The sequence below is a fragment of the Emys orbicularis genome, chromosome 1 (assembly GCF_028017835.1).
Source record: "Emys orbicularis isolate rEmyOrb1 chromosome 1, rEmyOrb1.hap1, whole genome shotgun sequence".
NCBI lineage: Eukaryota > Metazoa > Chordata > Testudines > Emydidae > Emys > Emys orbicularis.
Genome location: NC_088683.1, coordinates 8,110,898 through 8,133,801, shown reverse-complemented (window position 1 = coordinate 8,133,801; position 22,904 = coordinate 8,110,898). Strand labels below are relative to the sequence as shown.

General features: G+C 45.1%; 1 protein-coding gene across 1 annotated transcript in view; it reads right to left on the bottom strand.

The window, feature by feature from the left end:
- The window catches only part of KLHDC10 (kelch domain containing 10), a 29,249-nt gene that overhangs the window by 2,135 nt on the left and 4,210 nt on the right, over positions 1 to 22,904 (bottom strand). Inside the window, exons 2-9 of the mRNA XM_065417651.1 lie at positions 12,869 to 12,958; positions 9,543 to 9,764; positions 8,789 to 8,943; positions 5,385 to 5,533; positions 4,617 to 4,701; positions 2,916 to 2,982; positions 2,173 to 2,220; positions 52 to 191 (exon numbers count right to left, since the gene is read on the bottom strand). Coding sequence (XP_065273723.1) covers positions 52 to 191; positions 2,173 to 2,220; positions 2,916 to 2,982; positions 4,617 to 4,701; positions 5,385 to 5,533; positions 8,789 to 8,943; positions 9,543 to 9,764; positions 12,869 to 12,958 — 956 coding nt within the window. The remainder of the gene's footprint in view (positions 1 to 51; positions 192 to 2,172; positions 2,221 to 2,915; positions 2,983 to 4,616; positions 4,702 to 5,384; positions 5,534 to 8,788; positions 8,944 to 9,542; positions 9,765 to 12,868; positions 12,959 to 22,904) is intronic.

Genomic DNA, 22,904 nt, shown 5'->3' with positions numbered 1-22,904 from the left:
TAAGCTATATCTAACAAGGCCATAGGGGAGAGAGAGACTACAGCCCCTTACCGGTGTGACAGCAGCACAGTGAAAATAAACTGGTTCAGGCATGACAGCTGGGAGTTTCACCCACTGGAAAGTTTGAAGATTCAGCTTCCAGACGTCTCCCAATATCACTTCTCCGTTATATCCCCCACAGACAAACACATCTATAGAAGAGGGACAACAACCGCACAATGCTTAGAGACCAATCTAGCATGATGATCGGCCATGGCCAATTCATTTAAGAGTTACAGTACACACACTAACTGAAACCAGCAACTGGTCCTCTAGAAAGAACGTCCACTTTACAATCAGTGTGAGCAATAAGGAGCTTCTCAGAACAATCCCAGTAGAGACCAGAGCTAACAGATCACGTGGACACCTCCCCTCCCATTCACTTATCCACATACCACCTCCCAGCCCACGTGTGTCCCCAACAGCCAGACAGCAAGTACAGCAGTTGCTTACGTGGTGAGGTACAAGATAGAATCGCCCCTGCCTGCAAAGTGAGGGCAGCACCATGCTCAAGGGTTGCTGCTTTAAAAAAAAAAAAAAAAAAAAAAAAAGTCTTAAAATCAACCTGAGACTAGGTTATTTGTGTGGTTTGATTTGGCTCCCATTTCTTTTAACATGTAAACCTCGGTTGAAAGATTTGGAAGTCGAAGGTCACTATTTTGACTTTAATTTCTTCAGAATTTGCACGTGAGTCATTACTTAACCAGCTTGTGTGGCTGCTGAACTAGGAGTACAGAAGTGTTACATGGACTGCTGGGGCTACAGAAAGGATCTAAACATTGTCAGAGGCAATTCACGGGCTGTAGGCCAACGCTCATCACGGAGTAAGTGAGTATGGATCTCATTTGCTTGCCCTCCGCCCCCGCCAAGGCTACCTTGCAAACTCTGCAATGGAGCTAAGTAAGCTTTGTAGCGAGATCACCTGGAGGGGGTTGGGAAAAGAGAGCAGAAACCTCCACCACCACAAGCCAAGAAAGCTCAATGCGTTTTCTTTGCAAGCTTATAAAATGGCCTCTCGTTTGTTACCGCATGAGCAGTTCCAGGCTCAATTCTGCTACTGTCTGTTAATCTAATCCGTTCACCGCACACAGATTTATAGGCCATCATGAAAAGGCCCCTGTGCCCAATAAGCCCCAAAATGATTCTACCGCTAAAGGATTCCATTTCAAAGTTCTGACTCCGGCTCTTTTCTTGGGGCAGAGAGGTTAATGACAGATGGGAGGCAGGACTCTCATTTGTAAGCGTGGATCATGTTATCGGCTATGTTGTAAAGTGCTGTATATATTCAAGGCTACCGTACGTGTTGCTCTATATCAAGGCTGTAATACATTCAAAGACGAATCACCACTGAAGGGTATGTCTACACTACCTGCTGGATCCGCGGGCAGTGATCGATCCAGCGGGGGTCGATTTATCGTGTCTAGTCTAGACACGATAAATCGATCCCCGAGCGTTCTCCCGTCGACTCCTGTACTCTGCGATAGGCGCAAGCGGAGTTGACGGGGGAGCAGCAGCAGTCGACTCACCGCAGTGAAGACACCGCGGTAAGTCGATCTAAGTATGTCGACTTCAGCTACATTATTCACATAGCTGAAGTTGCGTAACTTAGATCGACCCCCCTCCCCCAGTGTAGACCAGGCCTAAGATAGTAGTTTATATGCTGCACTATAGCTCTGGACTCTTCAGAATCATATTCCTAATAAATGAAGTATGTTCTTTTCCAGAAATTAAATGACCGGACGTAGTAAGAGACACTCCTTAAGCTGCATCCAACTGGCTCCACTGAGTACAAGATGTTCACAAGAGAGTTTAGTTGTTATGTGTAGTATCGCCTCCTGCTGGTGGCACTTCACTGACACTGAAAGTTAAGGTTTTTGATAAACTGTAGTCTCTGGTGCTGATCCCACGAGGTGCTATATCCTCAACCCCACGGAAGATGGTAGATACCTTGCTGAATTGGGCCCTTTATTACACACACACAGATCTGAATGTTGCTTTTCTTTGGGTCTCCTGTAGGATCTGAGACAGCATTTCCCATATTACAGAGACCAGGCCATCCCATTTCTTACCACTGCTGGGGCAAGTTCTCTAAGTGTACATGAGGCATGGAAACAGATCAATTTCTATTCTTACCATTTTTTATTTGTACACAACTGTGGCATCTTCTGGCTGCTGGGAAACCTGCAAAAAGAGCATGGTCATGATATCAAACTGAGAAATCTAAATGCCACGGAACAGCTCAGCGCTGGGTCATATAGATATAAGCCAGTTCCTTCACTTGGGGGGGGGGGGGGGGAAATCTATTCCCCTCCCTTCTTTTAAAATGCCCACCACATGGCTGCCACGTTCATAATTTCCAAATTCTCCACTTTTCAGGTTTCAGCAGTAGCTACTCTCCCTCCCCCACAAGGGCCAACGTGGTTAATGTGAGTCTAATCCACTTTCCAGGGGCAGGGGAGAAGATCTCACAGATCCCCACCTCCAGCTGTGATCTCTGGATGACAGGAGTCAGGGATCTGTAAGCTAGGATCATCCCTACTGCTAAAGGGGCCGGGAGACTCCAGAAGTTGGGGGGATGCTTTTTCTGGGAGGAGCGGGGAAAATGACAAGCCAGTCTGGCTCTGTCTCCGGGGATGGGTTGACCACTACAACTCTACCAGTTTACGACAAGGTTAAAACTGCTAAAAAGACTTCAGAACGCTTTGTTCCAGCTGCTGGAGTAAGGACGTGAGCGGAGTTAGGTACAGCAGACCTGTTCATACACGGCAGTGTTACAAAAGGCTTTGAACTTCTGAGTGCCATCTGCTACTAGGAGGCAATCTTCCCTGCCGTCCTGTTTACATAAAAGAGTAAGAAGTCTGCAGTCCCAAACTTACCTATTTTCTCATGAGGTCTCGTTGCAATTTCCTCCCAGGTGTTTGTTTCAAGGTTGTATGCATGGATCTTAAGAAGGACAAAGGTGACATATTAGCTCATATGGTGCTGTCAGGATAAAATTAATAGGGAGAGGGAGCTACCGGCACGAGACCCAATCCTGGTCTGGTGCGGAGCACCCTTCAGTCCCATTGCCGTCAGAAAGAATTGAGGGTACGCAACACGTTAGAGCATCAGGAAACTATCTTCAGCTGCCATACGCAGTGCCAAGCATGGCTTATCTTTGCCAGCCACTATAAATAACTTTCACCCTAGTTTTGACACAAAACAGTGCCCACAATAAAATCCAGGCAGAAAAGCATCATCACAACACACAAGTTTAACAGTCTGTAATAGTTGTATCTAATCTGAAAAAAGAGTCCCATGGTTGAAGGAAAGAAGCACAGAGTTTAATTATATCAGTCCTACATTTCTATTGTTTCAAAACATAATTTCCCCTTCTCCCCGCTCCCAGCAGTAGTTAGTTGCATCAAGATATACTTATCTAGGAAGAAAGATACGAAGCACAAAGAACAGGGAGATGAGGACAAATCATTTGAACTGTGACAAATATGAAGTTTTTGAAAATGTAGCATCATTTAAAGTCCTCTCCCTGTCCATTAAGTGTCTTGGCATCTAAAACCTATTTCCTCCACAAAAAGAGGAAGTGAAGACAAAGTATTTACCATAAGAAATTGAGCACAAGTCAGGGGCGGAGGGGAGAAGGAGTACAGGAGACAGTCAGACAGACACACACCTGAATCCCAATATCATTCAATTCCTTTTAATGATTCCAATCAATGCCTCCTTAGTTTGGCACATATGGTACATCTGGAAAGTTGTTCTAGCAGAACATCGTTTTCCTTTAACCATGTCAAGAAGTTGATCCTTATCAACAGAACTACAAGTTACTTTGGGAAACTGTTGTGATTGCTGAGAATCTACCAAATGACTTCTTAATTTGGGATTCACCACAACAAACTGGTAGTAAACTCATTCCTTCACAATTCAATATTTTAAATCACGCAGACATTTATACTCCTGAGGGAATTCGCCGCCCAAAAGAAAGAAAAATTCTGCAAATTTTATCTGTCGATAAATAAACTTGGAGGCTCCAGCATGGCAGTGGGGAACACAGGCGACCGGCTGCACAGAGGTGGGAGATCACCTTGCAGTTCCTCCGCCCCCCAGGACATGGACTCGGCAGTGAGGCTGCACCCGACCCTGACACAGCGCAAGTGCCGGGCCTGCCCCAGAGGTCCATGTCCAGCAGCAGGGCATCCCCCGCAATGATTTACCGATCTGTGGGCTGCTCCGGGTGCCCGAAACAACGCGCTTGTGCTGCTGGGGAAGGGCGTGTGACTGCTCTTGTGGCTTCCCTTTGCTTCCCCATCAGAAAGTCATTTTTCCACAGGGAAGCAAAGAAATCTGCGCGGGACAGGAATTCTGCACGTGCATAGTTGCGCCGAATTTCCCCAGGAGTACATTTATAACAGGCTCTTCTCCCTTCTTCTGGTAATCCCAATTCTTATCACCTTCCCTAGTGTCAAACTAGGGTGGCATGCTGGGGATAAAGAGAGAGTGCTGATTGTGCTCTGCTCTGTCTCAACCCCTCCACTGCCAAATGCCTAGGTCTTTTCATTTATTTATTTTGATCTCTTTACCTTATCCAAGGAATAAGCGGTCCAGGAAGTTCCACCTCCCAAGATATAAATCCTCTGACCATCATGTGCAATTTCATGTCTGTACCTGAGGGTGCAAAGTCAGCATCACAAGAAGTTAATAACTCCCTTGCAGTCCAGAACTGAAAGCTATTCTAAACATGACTAGCTTGAGTGGCTTAGGCTGATACAGCCTAGCTCTGTTGTCCTAAAGCAGTCTCCAGTGGCAGGAGTTTTACTTGTGTGCTTTGGGATCTTTCATGAGCAACCCAGGCAGCAAACCCAAACCCTGAGAGAAGTAAGGTATTGTTGCAACTGTTGTGCATAAATCTAGCTTGATCTTCTTCTGATCTCTGACATCACATTACAGGATCAGATGAGAGATGGGTCACATACAGCCTCCTTTCCTCCCCCACACTTCACCAATCAGCCAGCACAGAGCCCTGCAACTGTTCTAGTGTTGTGCAGTCCAGATTTAGTGTCAAGATTGAGGCGTTTGCCACTTCCTTCATGGGATCCATACACCAGAAGTGCAAGTCTTCAGACACACACGACTGTTGCTAATAAACACGTCCATTAGCTCTTTCCATTTTTCCCACTTCAGACAAGTTACAGTGTGTTCCCTAGTCACAAAGCCCTCTTGAGATCATGCATTTGCCATTAGAGCAGAGAGTAGTTTTTCATATCAAGTCTATCATCCATTTCCTTTCAAAATGTGCATCTTGGAACAAACGAAAGCTCGCAGGGAATATAAAACCGTCAGCGTCTCACCTCTCCTCTGGCATGTCACAGTGCATGTTGTTTGGTTTCAGTTGTATCCATTCCCTAGTGTTAAGGTCTAATTTATGTAGATCTGTGCTATAAATGTAACCAGTTGTTCCTCCAAAAACATATAGGGATCCATTAATGATAGCCATAGCCTGGAAGATAAGGAAAGAAAGAAGGCAGGCCTATTAGAAGTGACGTGTTAGTTCAGTGAGCGAAGGAAGGGGAGATTTCCTGCTCTTCATGACTCACATATACACTAGAAAACTGGCCTTTTGTCACTTACAAAACCACATTTCCAGAAGGGATGCAGCAGAGGAGGGGAAGAGGCAGCCAGGAGCTGCTCACCAGAGCCTAATGGAGTCACTGTAGATGTGGACAGGTAGCTACTTCCCATAAAATGGGGATAGGATAAAAGCAGGTGGGGGTTGCTTCCCCATGGGGAAATGAGTGCCCCTTCATGGAGAAAGCCACATAAACCCAGCAGGTCACTTCCTCAGTACTAGTCAGTCAATGCAGAATGGGGGCTAATGACATTTTTGCATGAAGAGTCCCAACAAAGGGAAGGAGAGAAGATCATAGAATCATAGAATATCAGTTGGAAGGGATCTCAGGAGGTCATCTTGTCCAACCCCCTGCTCAAAGCAGGACCAATCCCCAGACAGATTTTTACCCCAGTTCCCTAAATGGCCTCCTCAAGGATTGAACTCACAACCCTGGGTTTAGCAGGCCAATGCTCAAACCACTGAGCTATCCCAACCCTCTAAGAAGTTGATTTAGAACAAGGCTTTTCATTTTAGAGTAGCGCTAAGGCCCTCCAGACTGGTCCCTCAGCAGCAGTTAATCACCAACATACTGAGCCCTACCCAGAGGCGCTTACATTTTAAATAGGCAACCCCTACTGCACTGGTTCTATCCTGAAGCGCACTCTAGGGCGCGGTTATCATATGCAGGCTTTATAGCAGGAGGGGATTTGAAAGGAGAGGGGCACCTGGAGCGTGGAGGATAAAGGAGTTCTGAGCCTATGGAGCAGCATGGGAGAAGGCAAAGATGAGTGACGGGGAGCACAGAATCATAGAATATCAGGGTTGGAAGGGACCTCATGAGGTCATCTAGTCCAACCCCCTGCTCAAAGCAGGACCAATCCCCAGACAGATTTTTGCCCCAGATCCCTAAGTGGCCCCCTCAAGGATTGAACTCACAACCCTGGGTTTAGCAGGCCAATGCTCAAACCACTGAGCTCTCCCTCCCCCATGAGCCAGGATTCCTGGCAGAGTGGTAAGAAATGAGAGTAGCAATAGAATATGAAGGGGAAGAAGAGTATCACAGATCCACAAGATTGGTGCTCCGGCCCCAACAGTCTCTAGGCAGAACCCCTTGAGTGTGCCAGACCTCCAGGGTCTCACGCTTGCTCCAGAGCTTCCCCGCCTCCTTAGACTGGACATCGGGGCCATCAGCAGCCCCGTTGCACAGCGGGAGCTCCGTTTAGTGAGTCCAACTGAGGCAGACTTGTACAATTATAGGGAGCAAAGCACCGCCTCCATCAGCATTTGCAGTGTCACTAACCTGGCACTGTAACACAGAAGAGTTTATTAGTCGATGGGAACATGGCATAGGGAAGTCATTGGGTAGCACAGAGAAAAGCAAGTTCCAGCACAGTCCATCTGACCTCTCTCTGTCCCAGTTCAAGTGTGTGTCCCCAGAAGCCCTCAGCAGCCAACCCTTAACCACCCCCTACCGCCTTCCCAGTCCTTGTTCTCCAGCTAGGCAAACACTGCTTGGTTTCCTGCAGAGAGATGGGCCATCTAAGGTCATTGGTTGCTAGGTATTAAAGTCCTGATGACTGGATTTACCAGCCTTCTCAGATACTCCACTGATATGGGACCTAAGGTTCAGACAGCTAGAAGCCATTCCAACCTGTCTCTCTGAGCCTCTGCAGAGAGCAAACCACCCTTTCTACCCCCAGGTAACCCTGCAGTGCATAGGGGAAACTGAGGCACACACCGGCTTCAGAAAAAATATTACAGAACATTCCCACTGTCACATCGAGAAGCTTAAATTTGATATGAGAGGCAAAATGAAGTATGTGGAAGGATTCAAAGAGGGAAAGCGACAGTCTGAATAGCAAGCAAGGCACTCAGAGCTGCTGAGTTCTGAATGCACTAAAGACAGATCAGTGCACTAGGGGCTGTTTGAACGTTCAAGTCCAACCACAATTAACCTTGTGAATCTGTACGGGGCTGACCAGTGACCAGAATGGTGAGCGTTTTATCACAGACATATAATTAGCACGTATCAGTGACGAGGATGAAAACCCTTTGCATGGCAAACGACGCATGCAAGATGGCAGACAAGGCAGCCTTTACGATTCCAGAGTGTTAAATGTCCACCCATTTACAGCGTTGGGCAAAGGTGCGGTCAAGAAGGAGGTAGCACAAATGATCCCAGGCAGTAACAGAGATGTGGACACTTCTCTGGCACACAGGCAGTATCTTGCAGCCCAGCGAGTGCCGAGCTGGGGACGGTGAATACGCTTTATACATCCCTCACTTGGGGACAGTACCTAGATGCAAGCGGAGATGACATCTGCTATGTGTGTGCATACGGGGATAGGTTGTACTCATCTATACCAGGCTATTTAACCCAAGATTTCTCACGAGTGGTACCACAAGAGTGGCTTACAAATAAGAATATTAGATGCGTTACAGAGAGACTTTACTATCTGACATTGTGGCTTGTGAGCATTAAATCTTCTGAAGTTCCCATACCACAGAAACTGACAAAAAACAGCCACAGAAGCTCCCTTCCATTGGTCGACTTTGATGCACTAACACTGCATTGGCCAATCCACTTCCATTAAAAACTTCCAAGCATCGATTCCTATTGTTCTACCACCGACAAGCCTGTTGTTAGACTTTTGATCTTTGACAAAGTGTAAGGGCGGGTCAGCACTGGGAACTTACATTGGCATAGCTTTGTCGTTCAGGGGGTGGATTTTTCACACCTGAGAGACGTAACCATGCCAACCTAACCCCCGGTGTAGACAACGAGATTGACGAAAGAATTCCTCTGTCCACCTCACACCATCTCCTCTTGGGGAGGTGGATTTCCCTATGGCAACGGGAGAACCCCTCCTGTCGCTGTAGTGAGCGTCTACCCTGAAGCGCTGAAACTGTGCTGCTGTAGTGTTCTAAGTGTAGACACACCCTTCGAAGGACAACAGTCCTGGCCACAAGCAGAGGGGAGGGGGAAGGCACTAGACAAAGAACCACTGAACGTCCAATGAACAGGTAGCTTAGCACATGCATATCTTCTAAGCGAAGTGGGGCAGAGTTGCACCCCATCCATTTGGGGCATTAGAAGGCTACTTAATAAGGGCTGCCTTTTGCACCCTAGGTTTCCCTTGGTACCTGTCCATATATACGATTGGGTTTCTTCCCTCGGCAGCTGAGCAGGGCCCATCGCTTGTACTTCACGTTGCAGACGTGGACGTCATTGCCGTTGCTCTCCCCAAATGGGATCCCGGTGCCACCAAATACCAACAGGTTGTTCCCATGCAACACAACTAGGAAAAAGGAGCACAGGTTTGGGTCACGTGCCGCGCTGGGAGAACGGAAAGGGACTGCGCTATTATTGTCTCTGTTGAGAGGACGAAGAGCTAACATTTCAGGCATGCGTTTAGGGAAGGCAGAATACTCTGCATTGAGTGCTCGTCACCTGCAGATCTCGGAGTGCTGCACAGGAGAAAGGTAAGGAGGCTATGGTGACAGGGGCCTACAATTTCAAGGGCAGCTAGTGATTTGGGAGGTCAATTTTTGGATGCCTTAAGAGGGCTGATTTTCAGCAAGCGCTGGGCACCAGTCCTCTGAAAGTCATGCCCCGTCAAGCTGTCTCAAGTTGGGCACCCAGAAATCACTCCTCATTTTAGATTTATGGCAGGCCCTTTAGGAAGCAGGTGGGTAAGATGAAAGAGGGCGACAGTACTAGTGACCTGCCCACAGACACACAGCAAGTCCGTGGGAGAGTCAAAACGGAGCACAGCTCTCTCGCTTCTCTCTTGTGCTCTAGTTACACCACGTTGTCTTTACACAGATGGATCTGCACAGCACTAGGGCATTCCGCTAGAACAGATTTCACACACGGTAACTGAATTCCTGTACTCACGTGACATGGATGCTAGTTCTCTAGGCATGTAGCCCTCGGTGCCCATTTGATGCCATGCGCCTGTAGCAAAGTTATATCGCCAAAGTTCCCTGAAGAGAGGGTAGTCTTCATTCTCTGGCCCGCCAGATTCATCGTAGTCCGGGTTATACCCTCCGAACACGTACAGGTTGGAGTTATCTGCTACACAACGATGGCCGCTCCTTGCTGGTGGGGCTCGGTGACCTGCAGCAGGAGGAAGTTATTTTTACTAAGCATATACAGAGTGGAGAAAGCAGGGTCAGCAAGATTTGGGGAGCCAAGGAAGGAAGGAGCTAGGTTTGAATGTTTTGGGGGGATCAAAGGCGGACGCTGCAGTGGATGAAATTTCAGCTTCCAACTGGAACAGCTAGACTTAAACGGCAATTTTTATTATTTTTTTGTGCGCATGCACATGCTAAGGAGTTGATATTTCCATTATGAGAAGTTCCGTCTCTCTGCAAAGGTCTTCTCTCAACACCTTGTCTCCAAGGGCCTGCATGTTACACCTCATCCTAGTCTACCCTATTCGTCCAATCAGACCTTGCCTATTCAGATGCTCTGTTATACATCGGACATCCTCCATGATCTTTCAAATCCTTCCTCGGAGCTCCCTTTTTCGGGTTTCATTCCGGACACTGTCCCAAAGGTTTATATTAAAATGCTGAGAGGGAACAGTGAACATGCCATGGTTTAGCCTCACTTCTTCTTTAATTCCTACACTACCCTTTATCGTTAGCTCCTGCGGGGCTGTGTCTAGATTGCAAGCTTTCAGGCAGGGACTTGTCGCTTGTGTGTGTCTGTGATGTCGCTTGTGTGTGTCTGTAAAGCACCTTGCACATCTATGGGACTGAGTTAAACAGTAGCTAATTAAGCTTCAGAACAGCACAGTAACAATCTCCTGATAAGGCCTTTGTGTTGGTCTAACAACACTGCCTGGAGCACAGTAGGGAACCCAAAAGAGAACACAGGCTACATGAGAGGGTAGGCAATTGACACGTACCTCCCCAAATGGAAGATCTTCGCATGCCTGCTCCTTCCCTAGAGCATACGGTAAAAAGGTCAGGGTGCGGGCAAATCCAAGCTGACCCCACATACTGAAGATCATGCTGGTGCCAAATAAAATTTGGATCTACATGCTCTGCGTAGGCCTCGTTCCTACTACTAGGCAGCAACAACTTTGCCACCACGCAGCAGAGCTGTCATTAACGCCGGTTCAGAGTCACTCTCCTGTGCTCCCCCCTTTGCCCTTGTGCACCACTCCACGCTCACACAGAAGGGAACCCCAGCACAGGACAACACATGAATCCCTCTCAGATTAGGGGCTAAAATGTGGGGGTGAGGAGGGATAGCACCAAACAGAATAAGCTCAATGGCAGAGACAGCAGCAATTTTACGTCTTCCTGATAGATTAAAGACCACAGGCTAAGACCTGGGACAGCCACATTCTTACTGGAGAGTGACACTTGAAATCGTCACTGCCCATGGACAAGCGATCAGAAAATAACGCTCAGCTTGTTTTAGTTAAATACACACGGAGAATCAGGCCCAGTCTTGCAGCTATGACCAGACAGGATGCTTCCTCTTCATGACCTGGAGCCACAGATAATGTGGCTAAAATAGCCAGTTGTGCTTCTCTAACTCCACCATTTTCCTGAAATGCCCATTGGTAAGCATCGCCATCTGCTGCTTTCAAAACATCCCCAGAGCCACCTGTCTCTAGGGCCTGGTCTACACTGGCGGGGCGGGGCGGGGGGGGGGTGTATCGACCTAAGATACGCAACTTCGGCTACGAGAATAGCGTAGCTGAAGTCGACGTATCTTAGTTCGACTTCCCTCGCGTCCTCATGGCGTGGGATTGATGGCCGCTGCTCCCCCGTCGACTCCGCTTCCGCCTCTCGCCACGGTGGAGTGGCAAAGAGATCGGGGATCGATTTATCGCGTCTACACTAGACGCGATAAATCGATCCCCAATAGATCGATCACTACCCGCGGTGGGTAGTGAAGACATACCCTAGGAAAGCTAACAGCAGAAAGAGTTTCCCAGGAGCCCCTCTTCCAACATCATTCTGGATAAGCAAAGGGCTGTTACTCAGGGAAAAGACTTTTAATTGCATTTCTAACGCAGTGGACCAGTTTATTCCAGCAGTCAGATGTTCTGGAGCTGAACATACAAGAACCACACCCATATAAGAGCGAAGTCCCAGCGTGTTGACACTAGTATAGGCAGTGAAGATAGCATCACCTATAGCTCAGATTGCCTGACACTTTCCTTTATAAATAACCAAAACCAGGGTCTGATAATTTTAGCCATTCGAGTTGAAATTTCCCACGCTAGGTGTTTGCCTCTGGGCTTTTCTATATGTAAGTTTCAGCTAGAACAGTTCAGCTGTTTCCAAGAAAGAGAGTAGGGGAAGTGTTTGATCCTTTAAAAAAAAAAAAAAATTCTTCCAGCCATCGCTGAGAAGCTGTAGCGCCTCCATGCTTTTGGCATAGGGAGATGACGTTTGGCAGGAGGGTCGCCCTGGGGTCAAGCATGTGCCTTTTTCCGTGCCTGTGAGAATTTGCCCAAATCTGACCAAGTTAAACTGAAAAAACTTCAGTTCACACATGCTCAGAGAGTCAGAGTTTAGCAGCTAAATTCACCAAACATTCTTTACTGAAGATGCTCTATCTGTGGGCTGAACTTTTCTAGCAGCTTCTAGGAAATTTTGCAATTTTGGCCTTAATCTCTCAGTTTCCCACATGCAAAATGGGAATGCCACCATGTAATCTCACAAGAGCATCATGAAGATATAAGCACTAATAAAGTTGAAACACAAATACTATGGGGAGACCGCCACAGAAATGCCCAAGAGGAAATGACTAATTTTGTATTCAGTGCAGGTTTTGGATGGTGTACAGTAAATGAGACCGGGGGCGTGATACTGAATATGGAGAGTAAAGAGAAACACTGAATAACTGCCCATTTGCTGAATGAAGCAGGGGTCCTAAGGCACATGTACCAGTCATCATGAGACCTGCACCTAGTGTGTTTCAATGATCAGTTTTCTACACAGGATAGATGTCACATACAAGGTGATTTGGCAAGAGTACAAAAGTGCTCTTGTTTTGAAGTTGCAATTCACAAAATTCCCCATTTTAGAAAGTCAGATCAACAAGCAACATACAGATATGGACAAGCACACCTTTAAACACCTGTGCTTATACACACCAAAACCACAAGCACTCCTTAAGCAACACTTGGAAAGCGCAGAATTTAGAAGAGGTTCCCATCACCCACACAGTGATCTGTGATCAGCGCCACCCACCTGCTCTGAAAGACCTCTTACGGACCTTTAGGATGGGACGAGACCGAGGGAAGCGTCTAATTAGGACCAATCGTATTTTCTTCTTAGAGCCTGTTACCACAATTACCAGCAATGAGTCAGATACATACACACAGCAATAATAGTAGCAGCAGCAAGTTAAGCATCAAGAAAAATATAAAGCATTATCACTAAAGATGGTACAAACTATCAGTCCAGAAAGGTTAACAGGTTTTAACACCCAAAAGAAGCAGATGTGCTTAAACTGGTTCCCAGTCTGACAGATTAAGGTACAACTATTGTGTACACTTGTTCTGATCAAATTCAGTAATCAGTAGTGGAGTGCTGCCACCTTGTGGCTAAAACTCATCAGCTGTTTTATGCGGTTTCTAGGAATCAAACTGCTTTTCATAGCAGTCATTGCTCACAAAGCCAATGAGCAGCAAGTGGGGGATAAAACCCAATGAATTGGTAAAAAAAATCTTGTCACTAGCTCCATCTGTGGCACGTGTATTTTAAAGTGTGCATTACACTGATGACAGAGTTCCCTATGATACTATTCTGAATCATGTTTTTCAGTTATCTGCATTAATCAATCTCTTCCCCACAGGGAGAAATCACCAGAAATGGACTACAGTTATTGGAATACATCTCAAGTTCATCAGCCCCAATTGTCTTTCCAATGTGTTCATGAATTTGGCAGCATTATGGAAGTTAACACAAGATGTGACAGTTTGTTAAAAGATCCATTTGTATCCCTACAGCAAATCATTGGAATGGTTTGATGCAGGTATGTATTTTTAACACGCCCTATGTTACAGTGCCAACAGGATTAACGTGTGACGCTCATCCAGGTCAACTGGTTAAGTTTGGTTTAGTGTACATATAGGTTTAGCGACGTGATCTCAGCACTGGGGTCAGAATGGCTCAAAGAAAAAGTGGGTTTGATCCACGCTTATTATCAATTACCAAATAAACATCAAAACCAAATATTACCAAATAAACATCAAGCCAAATTCATTCAAATTCTGTTGATACAGACATGGCTCCCATTTTATCCATCTGTCAGATCTCTTCCAGGTATTGAGACCCAAACTTGAGTAAAATAGAACAAATGTGACCAACTTCCCTTTTCAATTCCCCCCACTATTAACATTTTACTCTGCATTGCTGACAAGGTTTCATGCTTCTGGAACTGCAAAGAAAGCATTTACAGTAACTGAAATGCTTTGCAGAGCTGAGTAACATACACCAGCATGTGTGTTGAATAACGTAAGAGGTTTGCATGAGACAGTGGTAAGTTAAAAATTGCATACAGGATGCATTTTGGCCATCATTAACATGAAAGACAATTCCCTACCAGGACTGGCCTCCTGTACAATACTGCTGTCCTTGTTCAATATGTTATTAGCCAATGAAGAAACTATACCAAATGTTAGTGCACAAACAAGAGTCACCTGATACATGTGTTAAGTCAGTAACCAAAAGGCTATTGGCCTCAAATCTACATTAATTTATTTAATTAAGATTATCTGATGCTTTAAAGGTGATCTGCAAAGGGAAAAACTGAAACATCGATCCTTTTTGGTTTGCTTATAATGAATACAGTCTAACAGGAGTTTGATTCATTTGTTTAATGTCAGAAGCATCTTCTCTTCCTTGTTCACTTTTTTGCAGGAGGTTTCTTTAGAGGACAAAGAACTGGAATGGGAGTTCTCAGCCCTCAACTGGAAGGTCCAGGGCATGGAATCTTTTCAACAACAAAAAACTTGTCTTTCAACTGCTTGTGAGGCATTGAATTAAATTGATTTTACAGCTTGAATAAATATCACTTCCCCTTTTACTTCTTTGGTATTTTTGATATCATAATCCTACCATCTCTCCATTTGTCCATAGAGTCTTCCAGGGAAAATAAGAAGATAAACCACCTGTATTTGTATGTAAAAGACAAGCAGAAAAGAAAATTTTTAAAAATCTCAAACTTTTGAATATCATAAAGCAATCACGAAAAAAAGCAAACATTCTTTGCAGGTCACCTTTAAAGTTAGTAAGATAAAACCCATAATAAAACTCCAGATTAACTACAGATCAACCAGGAAGTCAAGGGAGTGCTTAGATACAAATAGATTGGAGTCCAAATTCCATCCTTGGTTAGGCATACGCAGAACCCAATGGAGTTAATGGGAATTCTGCATAAATAAGCAACAGCAGGATTGGATCCACATACACCTCTACCCCGATATAACGCGACCTGATATAACACGAATTCAGATATAACGCGGCAAAGCAGCGCTCCAGGGGGACGGGGCTGCGCGCTCCGGCGGATCAAAGCAAGTTCGATATAACGCGGTTTCACCTATAACGTGGTAAGATTTTTTGGCTCCTGAGGACAGCGTTATATCGGGGTAGAGGTGTATCTGTATGAGTCATTCCAAGATCTCACTCTCATAAAGAGATTAAAAATAAATCACTCTCTATTTGCCAAGATAAACAGGAAAAGACATCAGAAGCCAACATTACCATCCAAATAGGTTCTTGCCAGTTCAATTTCAGACTATACAGCTACTCATTAAACTTTTCATTTGCATCTTTAAAACACCCTGACACCTATCCGTGGTACACATTGCTAATCTGGGTACCAATGCGTTCCCATTCCTATTACCCCTCACCCACGCCCTCTCCATTGTGGACAGTATCTACCTGTTTGCTTTGTCTTTTGAAGGAGTTAGAAAACTCTTTAGGGCAGAGCACCGCCTTTTACTACATTGATGGAGTCCACTGCAATGGGGATCTCAATTCAGACTGGTTCCTCTGGTTCCTCTAGTAATATAACCACCACCCCACCAGCTGACAATAATTGAATCTTAGACTAGAGCCACTTCACCATCTCCTTTGCTCCTTTTAGCAAATCCCCTTAGAGCAGTAGTCTGGAAGCTAAAGTAGAGGATTTCCACTCTATGCAAACAGGTAACGCTTGGGGAACCCGGAGCTCCTCTTACTTTGCTTAGAAGTATGCTTCAAGTATATATGAGAAGCCAAAGGCTTCGGAGAGAAGAATGTTCCCCGCCTGGGCTCCTTAGGCAACCAATCCTTCATACTGTACTAGCCCTTTCTACTCTCAGAAGTCTGGGAAAAGATGGTATGATATTACGATACAATGGGTTATAAACTGACTCATACCCCTCTGATAAACACCATTTCTGCTAAGCCTTAGATCAATTTGCACCTGAGTATGAGAGAGGGGAAAACTCCAGTACGAGATGTCGGATATAAAGTTACTGATTTTTACCCCGTCACCTGCATTATGCAAGGAGTATATGAAGCATATTGCTAGTTTCAATGCAATGAATATCGGAATAGGAAGTGATTGAAATGTTATGCACTTGGGGGGGGGGGGGGAAGAGTCATTTACACAAAATGGCTTCAAAGTACAAAGTTCTGCACAGCAGAGCAGATTGTCAGTTCTGCTTTCCCAGTTTTAAGGCTCCAAAGCTAATTTGGTTGACATAAAACCAAGCAAGGCAGCAGGAACTTTCAGAGGAGAAGAACCCAGGCAAACAGCGTGACATTGAAACCCTGCCACATGGCCATACCTCAAAAGGGTTCTAAGATAGGACTAATCAAGTCACTTTTCCATGACGTGACTGCAATCTAAAGTCAACTGGATTTTTTCCCACCCATGTTTCAACCGCTCTATATAATTTTTCTCATATATAATTGAGCTGCAAGGCACAAAGAAAGCAACTCAGCCACTGAATACAAGCAGCAAAAATGTACGGTAAGAGGGACTTCAGGCAGAGCAGCAAGACAAGTTTCGTGGACAAAGGAATTTGCCTTCCATTTTATTATCTTTTTTATCTAAGGAAAAGAAACGCTGGCATCCTGCCACTGGCCAGACTTATACAATAAAGTAGGAACTGCCACATAAGCTAACAATCTCTCCCCTATTTAGGATTTAGGAAGAGGTACTATATGGTGTTTGCCAAGTATCCCTTAACTCTTCCATTAGGATTTTCATTTTCAAAAGAGAGGCCACTTTAATCTAGTTTTTGAGACCACGTGCCTGAAATCCAGTCAGTGTCCCTTTATCAGGGCTGAGTTGTTAAAGCAGAGCTTAACTGAAACACAACAATAATTAATCAACTCATCAAATTAAACTTTTCCTAGTGAGTGAAAGGGGCCTAAACCATCAATTTCGGCAGAATTTAAGTTTTGTTGTTCTTAAACGGAATTACTAAGCCTAGTGCCTGGGTAGTTATCGTCACAGAGGGAACTGATGCAGTGCTTTCTTCCTAAATCTGTGGAGAGACAACTCGAGATTGCTACTGTGCTATGGCTGTCCCAAGAAGCAGCAGGAAGCAGACAAGAACCCGGTCAGTTTCACGGCTGCTATTCAGAACCCTGTGGACAGAAGTGAAACTGATAAGAATCCCATCTGTTTCATCCCCTTGTTGGGAAGAGCCGAGGTGCAAGTGGCTGGATACACCCCCTTCTCCCCAAAGAGGCACGATGTGGGAAAGGAATAAAGCTCTTTCCGGCAAGCTCTGTCCAATCCAGAAATGTGACTTCTTCATCCCCAGCCAGCAACTAGCTGCAGCCAGATAGAGAAGATGGAGACCCTGAGCAGGGTCCAGGGGACAGCACCTTGATAGGAGTCTCAACACACACTGTCTTCCCAGCAGCCAGAGGGATGAGCTTCTCAGCAGGTTATTACCCAAGCTTCACAGATGGACACTCTACTTACATCTTACTGCCCTGTAGCTATCAGGTGTCTGGGCAATTTACCAGCCCTGTAAACAGAGAATGAAAAATACTCCCGATCAAGAGTCCTGTGGATTAGAAATTAGTCAACAAGCAAACTCTAATGCAGTGTGGTGGAGTTTAATCCCAGAATAGGAATAAAAAATAGGTCTAAGAGCGATGCAAAGGCAGCCATACTATTGCTCTAAATTATCAGGTTTTATTGGAACCTGAAGTAGAACAGACACGCAAATGGAACTTCCACAGGTGTCCAATTTTAAAGGAAAGCTGCACTCATTCTGTTCACATGGTAAGAACTCCTTGTCACGGCAAATAAAACCCATTTCAAGGCTTTTCAATACTGTTCTTTCTGAGCCTAGAGCTGCAGGCAGGCAGGCAGGTGAGGCTAAATCCGTTTTTAAACTCGCTTGAACAACGAGTAACGATGGTTTCAGCAGTCAGAACCGACTGGTGAAGCAGGATGGAGACTGGTTTAGTGTCTCTTTCATAGGGCCCTCAGAATGCCAGTCACAGGTGACATTCCTTTCAGCAAGATGGCTGCCTGCAGCTCTAGGCTCAGAAGTGCTAAATGCATTTTAAGAAGACCTGCTTAAAAAAATAAATGCCACGCCATAGTAAAAAGGGCTTGTTGTGTGAGCACTCTTTCCAGAGGGGTGATCAAAGTGGGGGCAGTTTTCCTCTGAATGTAGAAGCAAAAGCAGAGGGTTTAGATGCTTTTTGTTCTGTTTTATTTTCACAGGCTTAAACAAAGACGTTTCCCCTGCAAACAAATCACATCAGTTTCGTTTCCAACCCCTCCCGTGTGCATTTTAGAATTTTACCTCACTCACCTTCTCTAGTTTGATACTCAGGCCTGGTCCACACTACCCCCCCACTTCGGACTAAGGTACGCAAATTCAGCTACATCATCGAAGTACCTTAGTCCGAACTTACCGCGGGTCCAGACGCTGCAGGCAGGCTCCCCCGTCGATGCCGCGTACTCCTCTCGCTGAGCTGGACTACCGGCGTCGACAGCGAGCACTTCCGGGATCGATCCGGGATCGATTTATCGCGTCTAGACAAGACGCGATAAATCGATCCCAGAACACCGATTGCCTGCCGTCGGACCCGGAGGTAAGTGTAGACGTACCCTCAGTTACTGGCCTAGAAAGGATTGTGGTACAGAAGCAGTTCCCGAAATTGGAATTCTAGTTCTCAAGTTTCGACATCCTCTCCCTACAATCCACTGAGTTTATCCAGATCTGTGTGTACTTGACACAAAATGCTTGTGGTTTGCTTTGATCTATTGCATAGACAGTAGGTTTCAGACAATTCACTTGACAATTTGTTCATTATGCCTTTGAAAGAAGCTACAGTATGTAAAAAGAAAAGAATAGGGGCGAGATAAGAGTCAGTAGCAGCCAGTAAGGTCTACCTGTTATGGTTAGGCTGAGCAGACATCCCAATATTAGGGTGTCAAGGCTCCTTCCTCACTCTGAACTTTAGGGTACAGATGTGGGGGCCTGCATGAAAACTTCTAAGCTTAACTACCAGCTTAGATCTGGTCCACTGCCACCACTCCCAATGTGCTAATTCCCTTCCCTGGGTAGCCTTGAGAGACTCTTCACCAATTCCCATGTGAATACAGATCCAAACCCCTTGGATCTTAAAACAAGGAGAAATTAACCATCCCCCCTCCTCTCTCCCACCAACTCCTGGTGGATCAAGATCCAAGCCCCTTGGATCTAAAAAACAGGGAAAATCAATCAGGTTCTTAAAAAGGCTTTTAATTAAAGAAAAAGGTAAAAATCATCTCTGTAAAATCAGGATGGAAAATAACATTACAGGGTAATCAAACTTAAAGAGCCCAGAGGACCCCCCTCTAGCCTTAGGTTCAAAGTTACAGCAAACAGAGGTAAACACCCTAGTAAAAGGTACATTTACAAGTTGAGAAAACAAAGATAAAACTACCACGCCTTGCCTGGCTGTACTTACAAGTTTGAAATATGAGAGACTTGTTCAGAAAGATTTGGAGAGCCTGGATTGATGTCTGGTCCCTCTTAGTCCCAAGAGCGAACTCTCCCAAAACAAAGAGCACAAACAAAAGCCTTCCCCCCACCAAGATTTGAAAGTATCTTGTCCCCTTATTGGTCCTTTGGGTCAGATGTCCGCCAGGTTACCTGAGCTTCTTAACCCTTTACAGGTAAAAGGATTTTGGAGTCTCTGGCTAGAAGGGATTTTATAGTATTGTACACAGGAGGGCTGTTACCCTTCCCTTTATAGTTATGACATAGGGGCTTTGTCTTATATAGGTATCTATACTGCCCCCGCCCGGAAAAAAAAAAAGTGTCCCCATTTTTCATACTTGCTATCTGATCACCGTAGTTACAGTCCCAGAAAGATAGAGGGAGATTTTCAAAGTCAATAGCACTTAGGCTTCAAGCTGCCATTTGCGCATTTGAAAAACATCTTCCCCATTAAGTTGCGTCAAGTTTGGCCACAAGAATTCTCTCTACACATGCGACCGACTCCCTCATAGGGCACGTCTTCACTCACTGCAGTTAACTCAAGTTATCTACACTCCAGTTACTCCTCTTGAGCTTATCTAGCTTGAGTCAGAGCAACCACACTGGTTGCTACAGCACTCAAGTTGCTGCATCTCCACCAGCGCTGCACTCATTCGTGTGCGACACTAAGACTTCTGGGGGCACATCCCGGGGCTGTGTGTGTTGCAATAAACGTTACTATTCAATGAATTCTCTCTCTGCAAATCATGAGCGAACTGGTCTGTCTTTTATGAGCACATGGGGGAAAGTGTGGGAAGGCGCTGGAGGATGAGCGGCACTAGCCTGCATCTACACTACAGAGTGGTCATGTTATCAGCCGACAAGTTGTGCTCACTGATATTTTAGCCTATCCTCCCTCTCGGGCCAGCCAAATCAAGTTAAAAGCACCACCAGGCCTGAGTTAAGGGCTTGTGTGTGTGTCGACAGGACTGTAGTTTGAGGCAACACTAAAGTTAGGGCTTGTCTTCACTGCAAAGTTAAGAGTGCATCCAACGCAAGCTGTCATTGTCTTTAACTCTCGAGACAAGCTATGGCTTCACTATATCGGAGCAAGGTAAGCATTTGAAAGGCATGTTGTACACGTGCAACATGCTTATTTTCAATTAACTTTTCAAGGCTGAAAGGCTTGAGCAGGCAGAAGTGGGTGCTCTAAATATCACGACTCTTAGAAAGTTAGCACAAAACAGTGCTGGGGTGCAGTATGGGACTTGCAAATGCTTATGAATTCATTATAGGTAGATAACAAAACCTCTTCGGACACGTAAAAAGGCAATCGAGGATTATGACCATGGCAGTTTAACTTAGTTCACGAAAGGCATCTGAACCGTTTATTACTGGTGAAATACACTATTTTCCAGACGAGCTGTTCAAACCACTATAATCTGTCCCACCAAGCATTGTAAATGGCTTGTTGAAACTCAGCAATACACCTCTACCCCGATATAACACGACCCCATATAACACGAATTTGGATATAACGCGGTAAAGCGGCGCTCCGGGGGGGGGGGGCAGGGCTGCGCATTCCAGTGGATCAAAGCAAGTTCGATATAACGCGGTTTCACCTATAACACGGTAAGATTTTTTGGCTCCCGAGGACAGCGTTATATCGAAGTAGAGGTGTACTTAGGTCAGAAAAACAATACTGCACCACTTTATGCAATCGTATCCCAGTGATTGCTATCTGCAGTCACAACACACAGACAGCTCTAGGCTGATTTCTACCACGTGTGTTGCCTGCTTGTGACAAAGACACTAGCATAAATGGACCCAAGGTGCCATCATACTTGTTCCAACTAACATAAAACTGAAGTGCTGCACTGTGATCTGCAGTTAGACCAGGTCTAGCTGACTCCTCCACTATTAGATGATGGACTGTTTGATAACTTGCCCCAAAGGTAAAAGATTGGTATATCCAGAGACTGAACTATCAGGAAATGGAGAGTTTCTTAGAGCAACTCCATGATGAAATAGAAGCATGGGAGGGCAGCCACTCAAAAGCTGTAAGAGAAGCAACCCAGATTCAGGCTCACAGTATTGTATAAGCTAGTGAAATTTCTAATCAGTTTTAGTTGCTTTAAACAAAGCTACAAATGTTTCCTCACTTTGATGGAATACAAGAGTCTGGTGCATTTGAGTTGAAATGGATCAACATCCAAGATTTATTCCAGTCGAAGCATTTAGAGCGGTCAGTGAAATAAAAAGTAAGTTTCACACTTTGCCAGCCTGGAATGGGAAGACTGCCAAAACTGAGATCACAAGAATTCAAAAAGAGGCTGCTGGACTCCCAACTAAAGACAGCACACACTGATAAAGAGCATTAAACCCTCACTTTCAGGCCTAGTAAGTGTCACATGATGCAAATGTTTTCAGTATTCACATTCCACTTCATTCCCATTTGCCTAAAGTTGTATCCAACAAACAACTGGATACTGATGAGAAATATGGACATTTAACTGGAGAGAGTTAAGCTATATCTGAAACATCTGAAGGCTTTCTTGTGAGGGACCAATGTCCAAATATATTTGGAGATAATTTGAATATGGATCCCCAACTATGTCATGTTAGTCTACGGTTTCCTATGGATAAACTGTTTCCAAGTACAACTATGAATCCTTTATACTTTACAAGCAAGTCTCAGATTCATCTGGGTTGGAATGAGCATCTAAGAGATCATTTAGATCAATCCTCCTTCAGCATAGCAGGATTTAATTATTCCTAGAGCATGACAGACAGTTGTCTGGGGCTTGCCTCAAATAGCTCCAAGGATGGCAATTCCACCATCTCCCTTCACAACTTGCATCACTGCTCAACCTAGTCTTCCAGCTGTAGTATCCTCTCGAAAAGGAATTGTAAAGTAAAAATTGTTTGTGCTCTTTACTGCTTCTTTACATTGCATAAACATGCCCTCAATACTCTTTTCCCCACCCACATTTTCAAAATGTGGAATTTCCAACTTCCTTCTTTGTTGCTGGAGGACATCAGCAAGGTCTTTGGAGTAGGACCCCTACAGAGGACAAAACCAAAGTTTTAGCCCTCCCAACCACCAATTAAAGGGCAAATTGATACTGACTTTTAGATCCCACCTTCACTTTTTAAGGCAGTTTCAGCTTTTCAACAGTGGCCAGACAAACCAAGTTTGAAACTATTTTAGTTAAAACCCATTCAAGAGAATTCAAACATGTTCAAAAGTCCCATGCAGACAAGGCCTAAGACTCAACTTCCTCTCCTTCCTG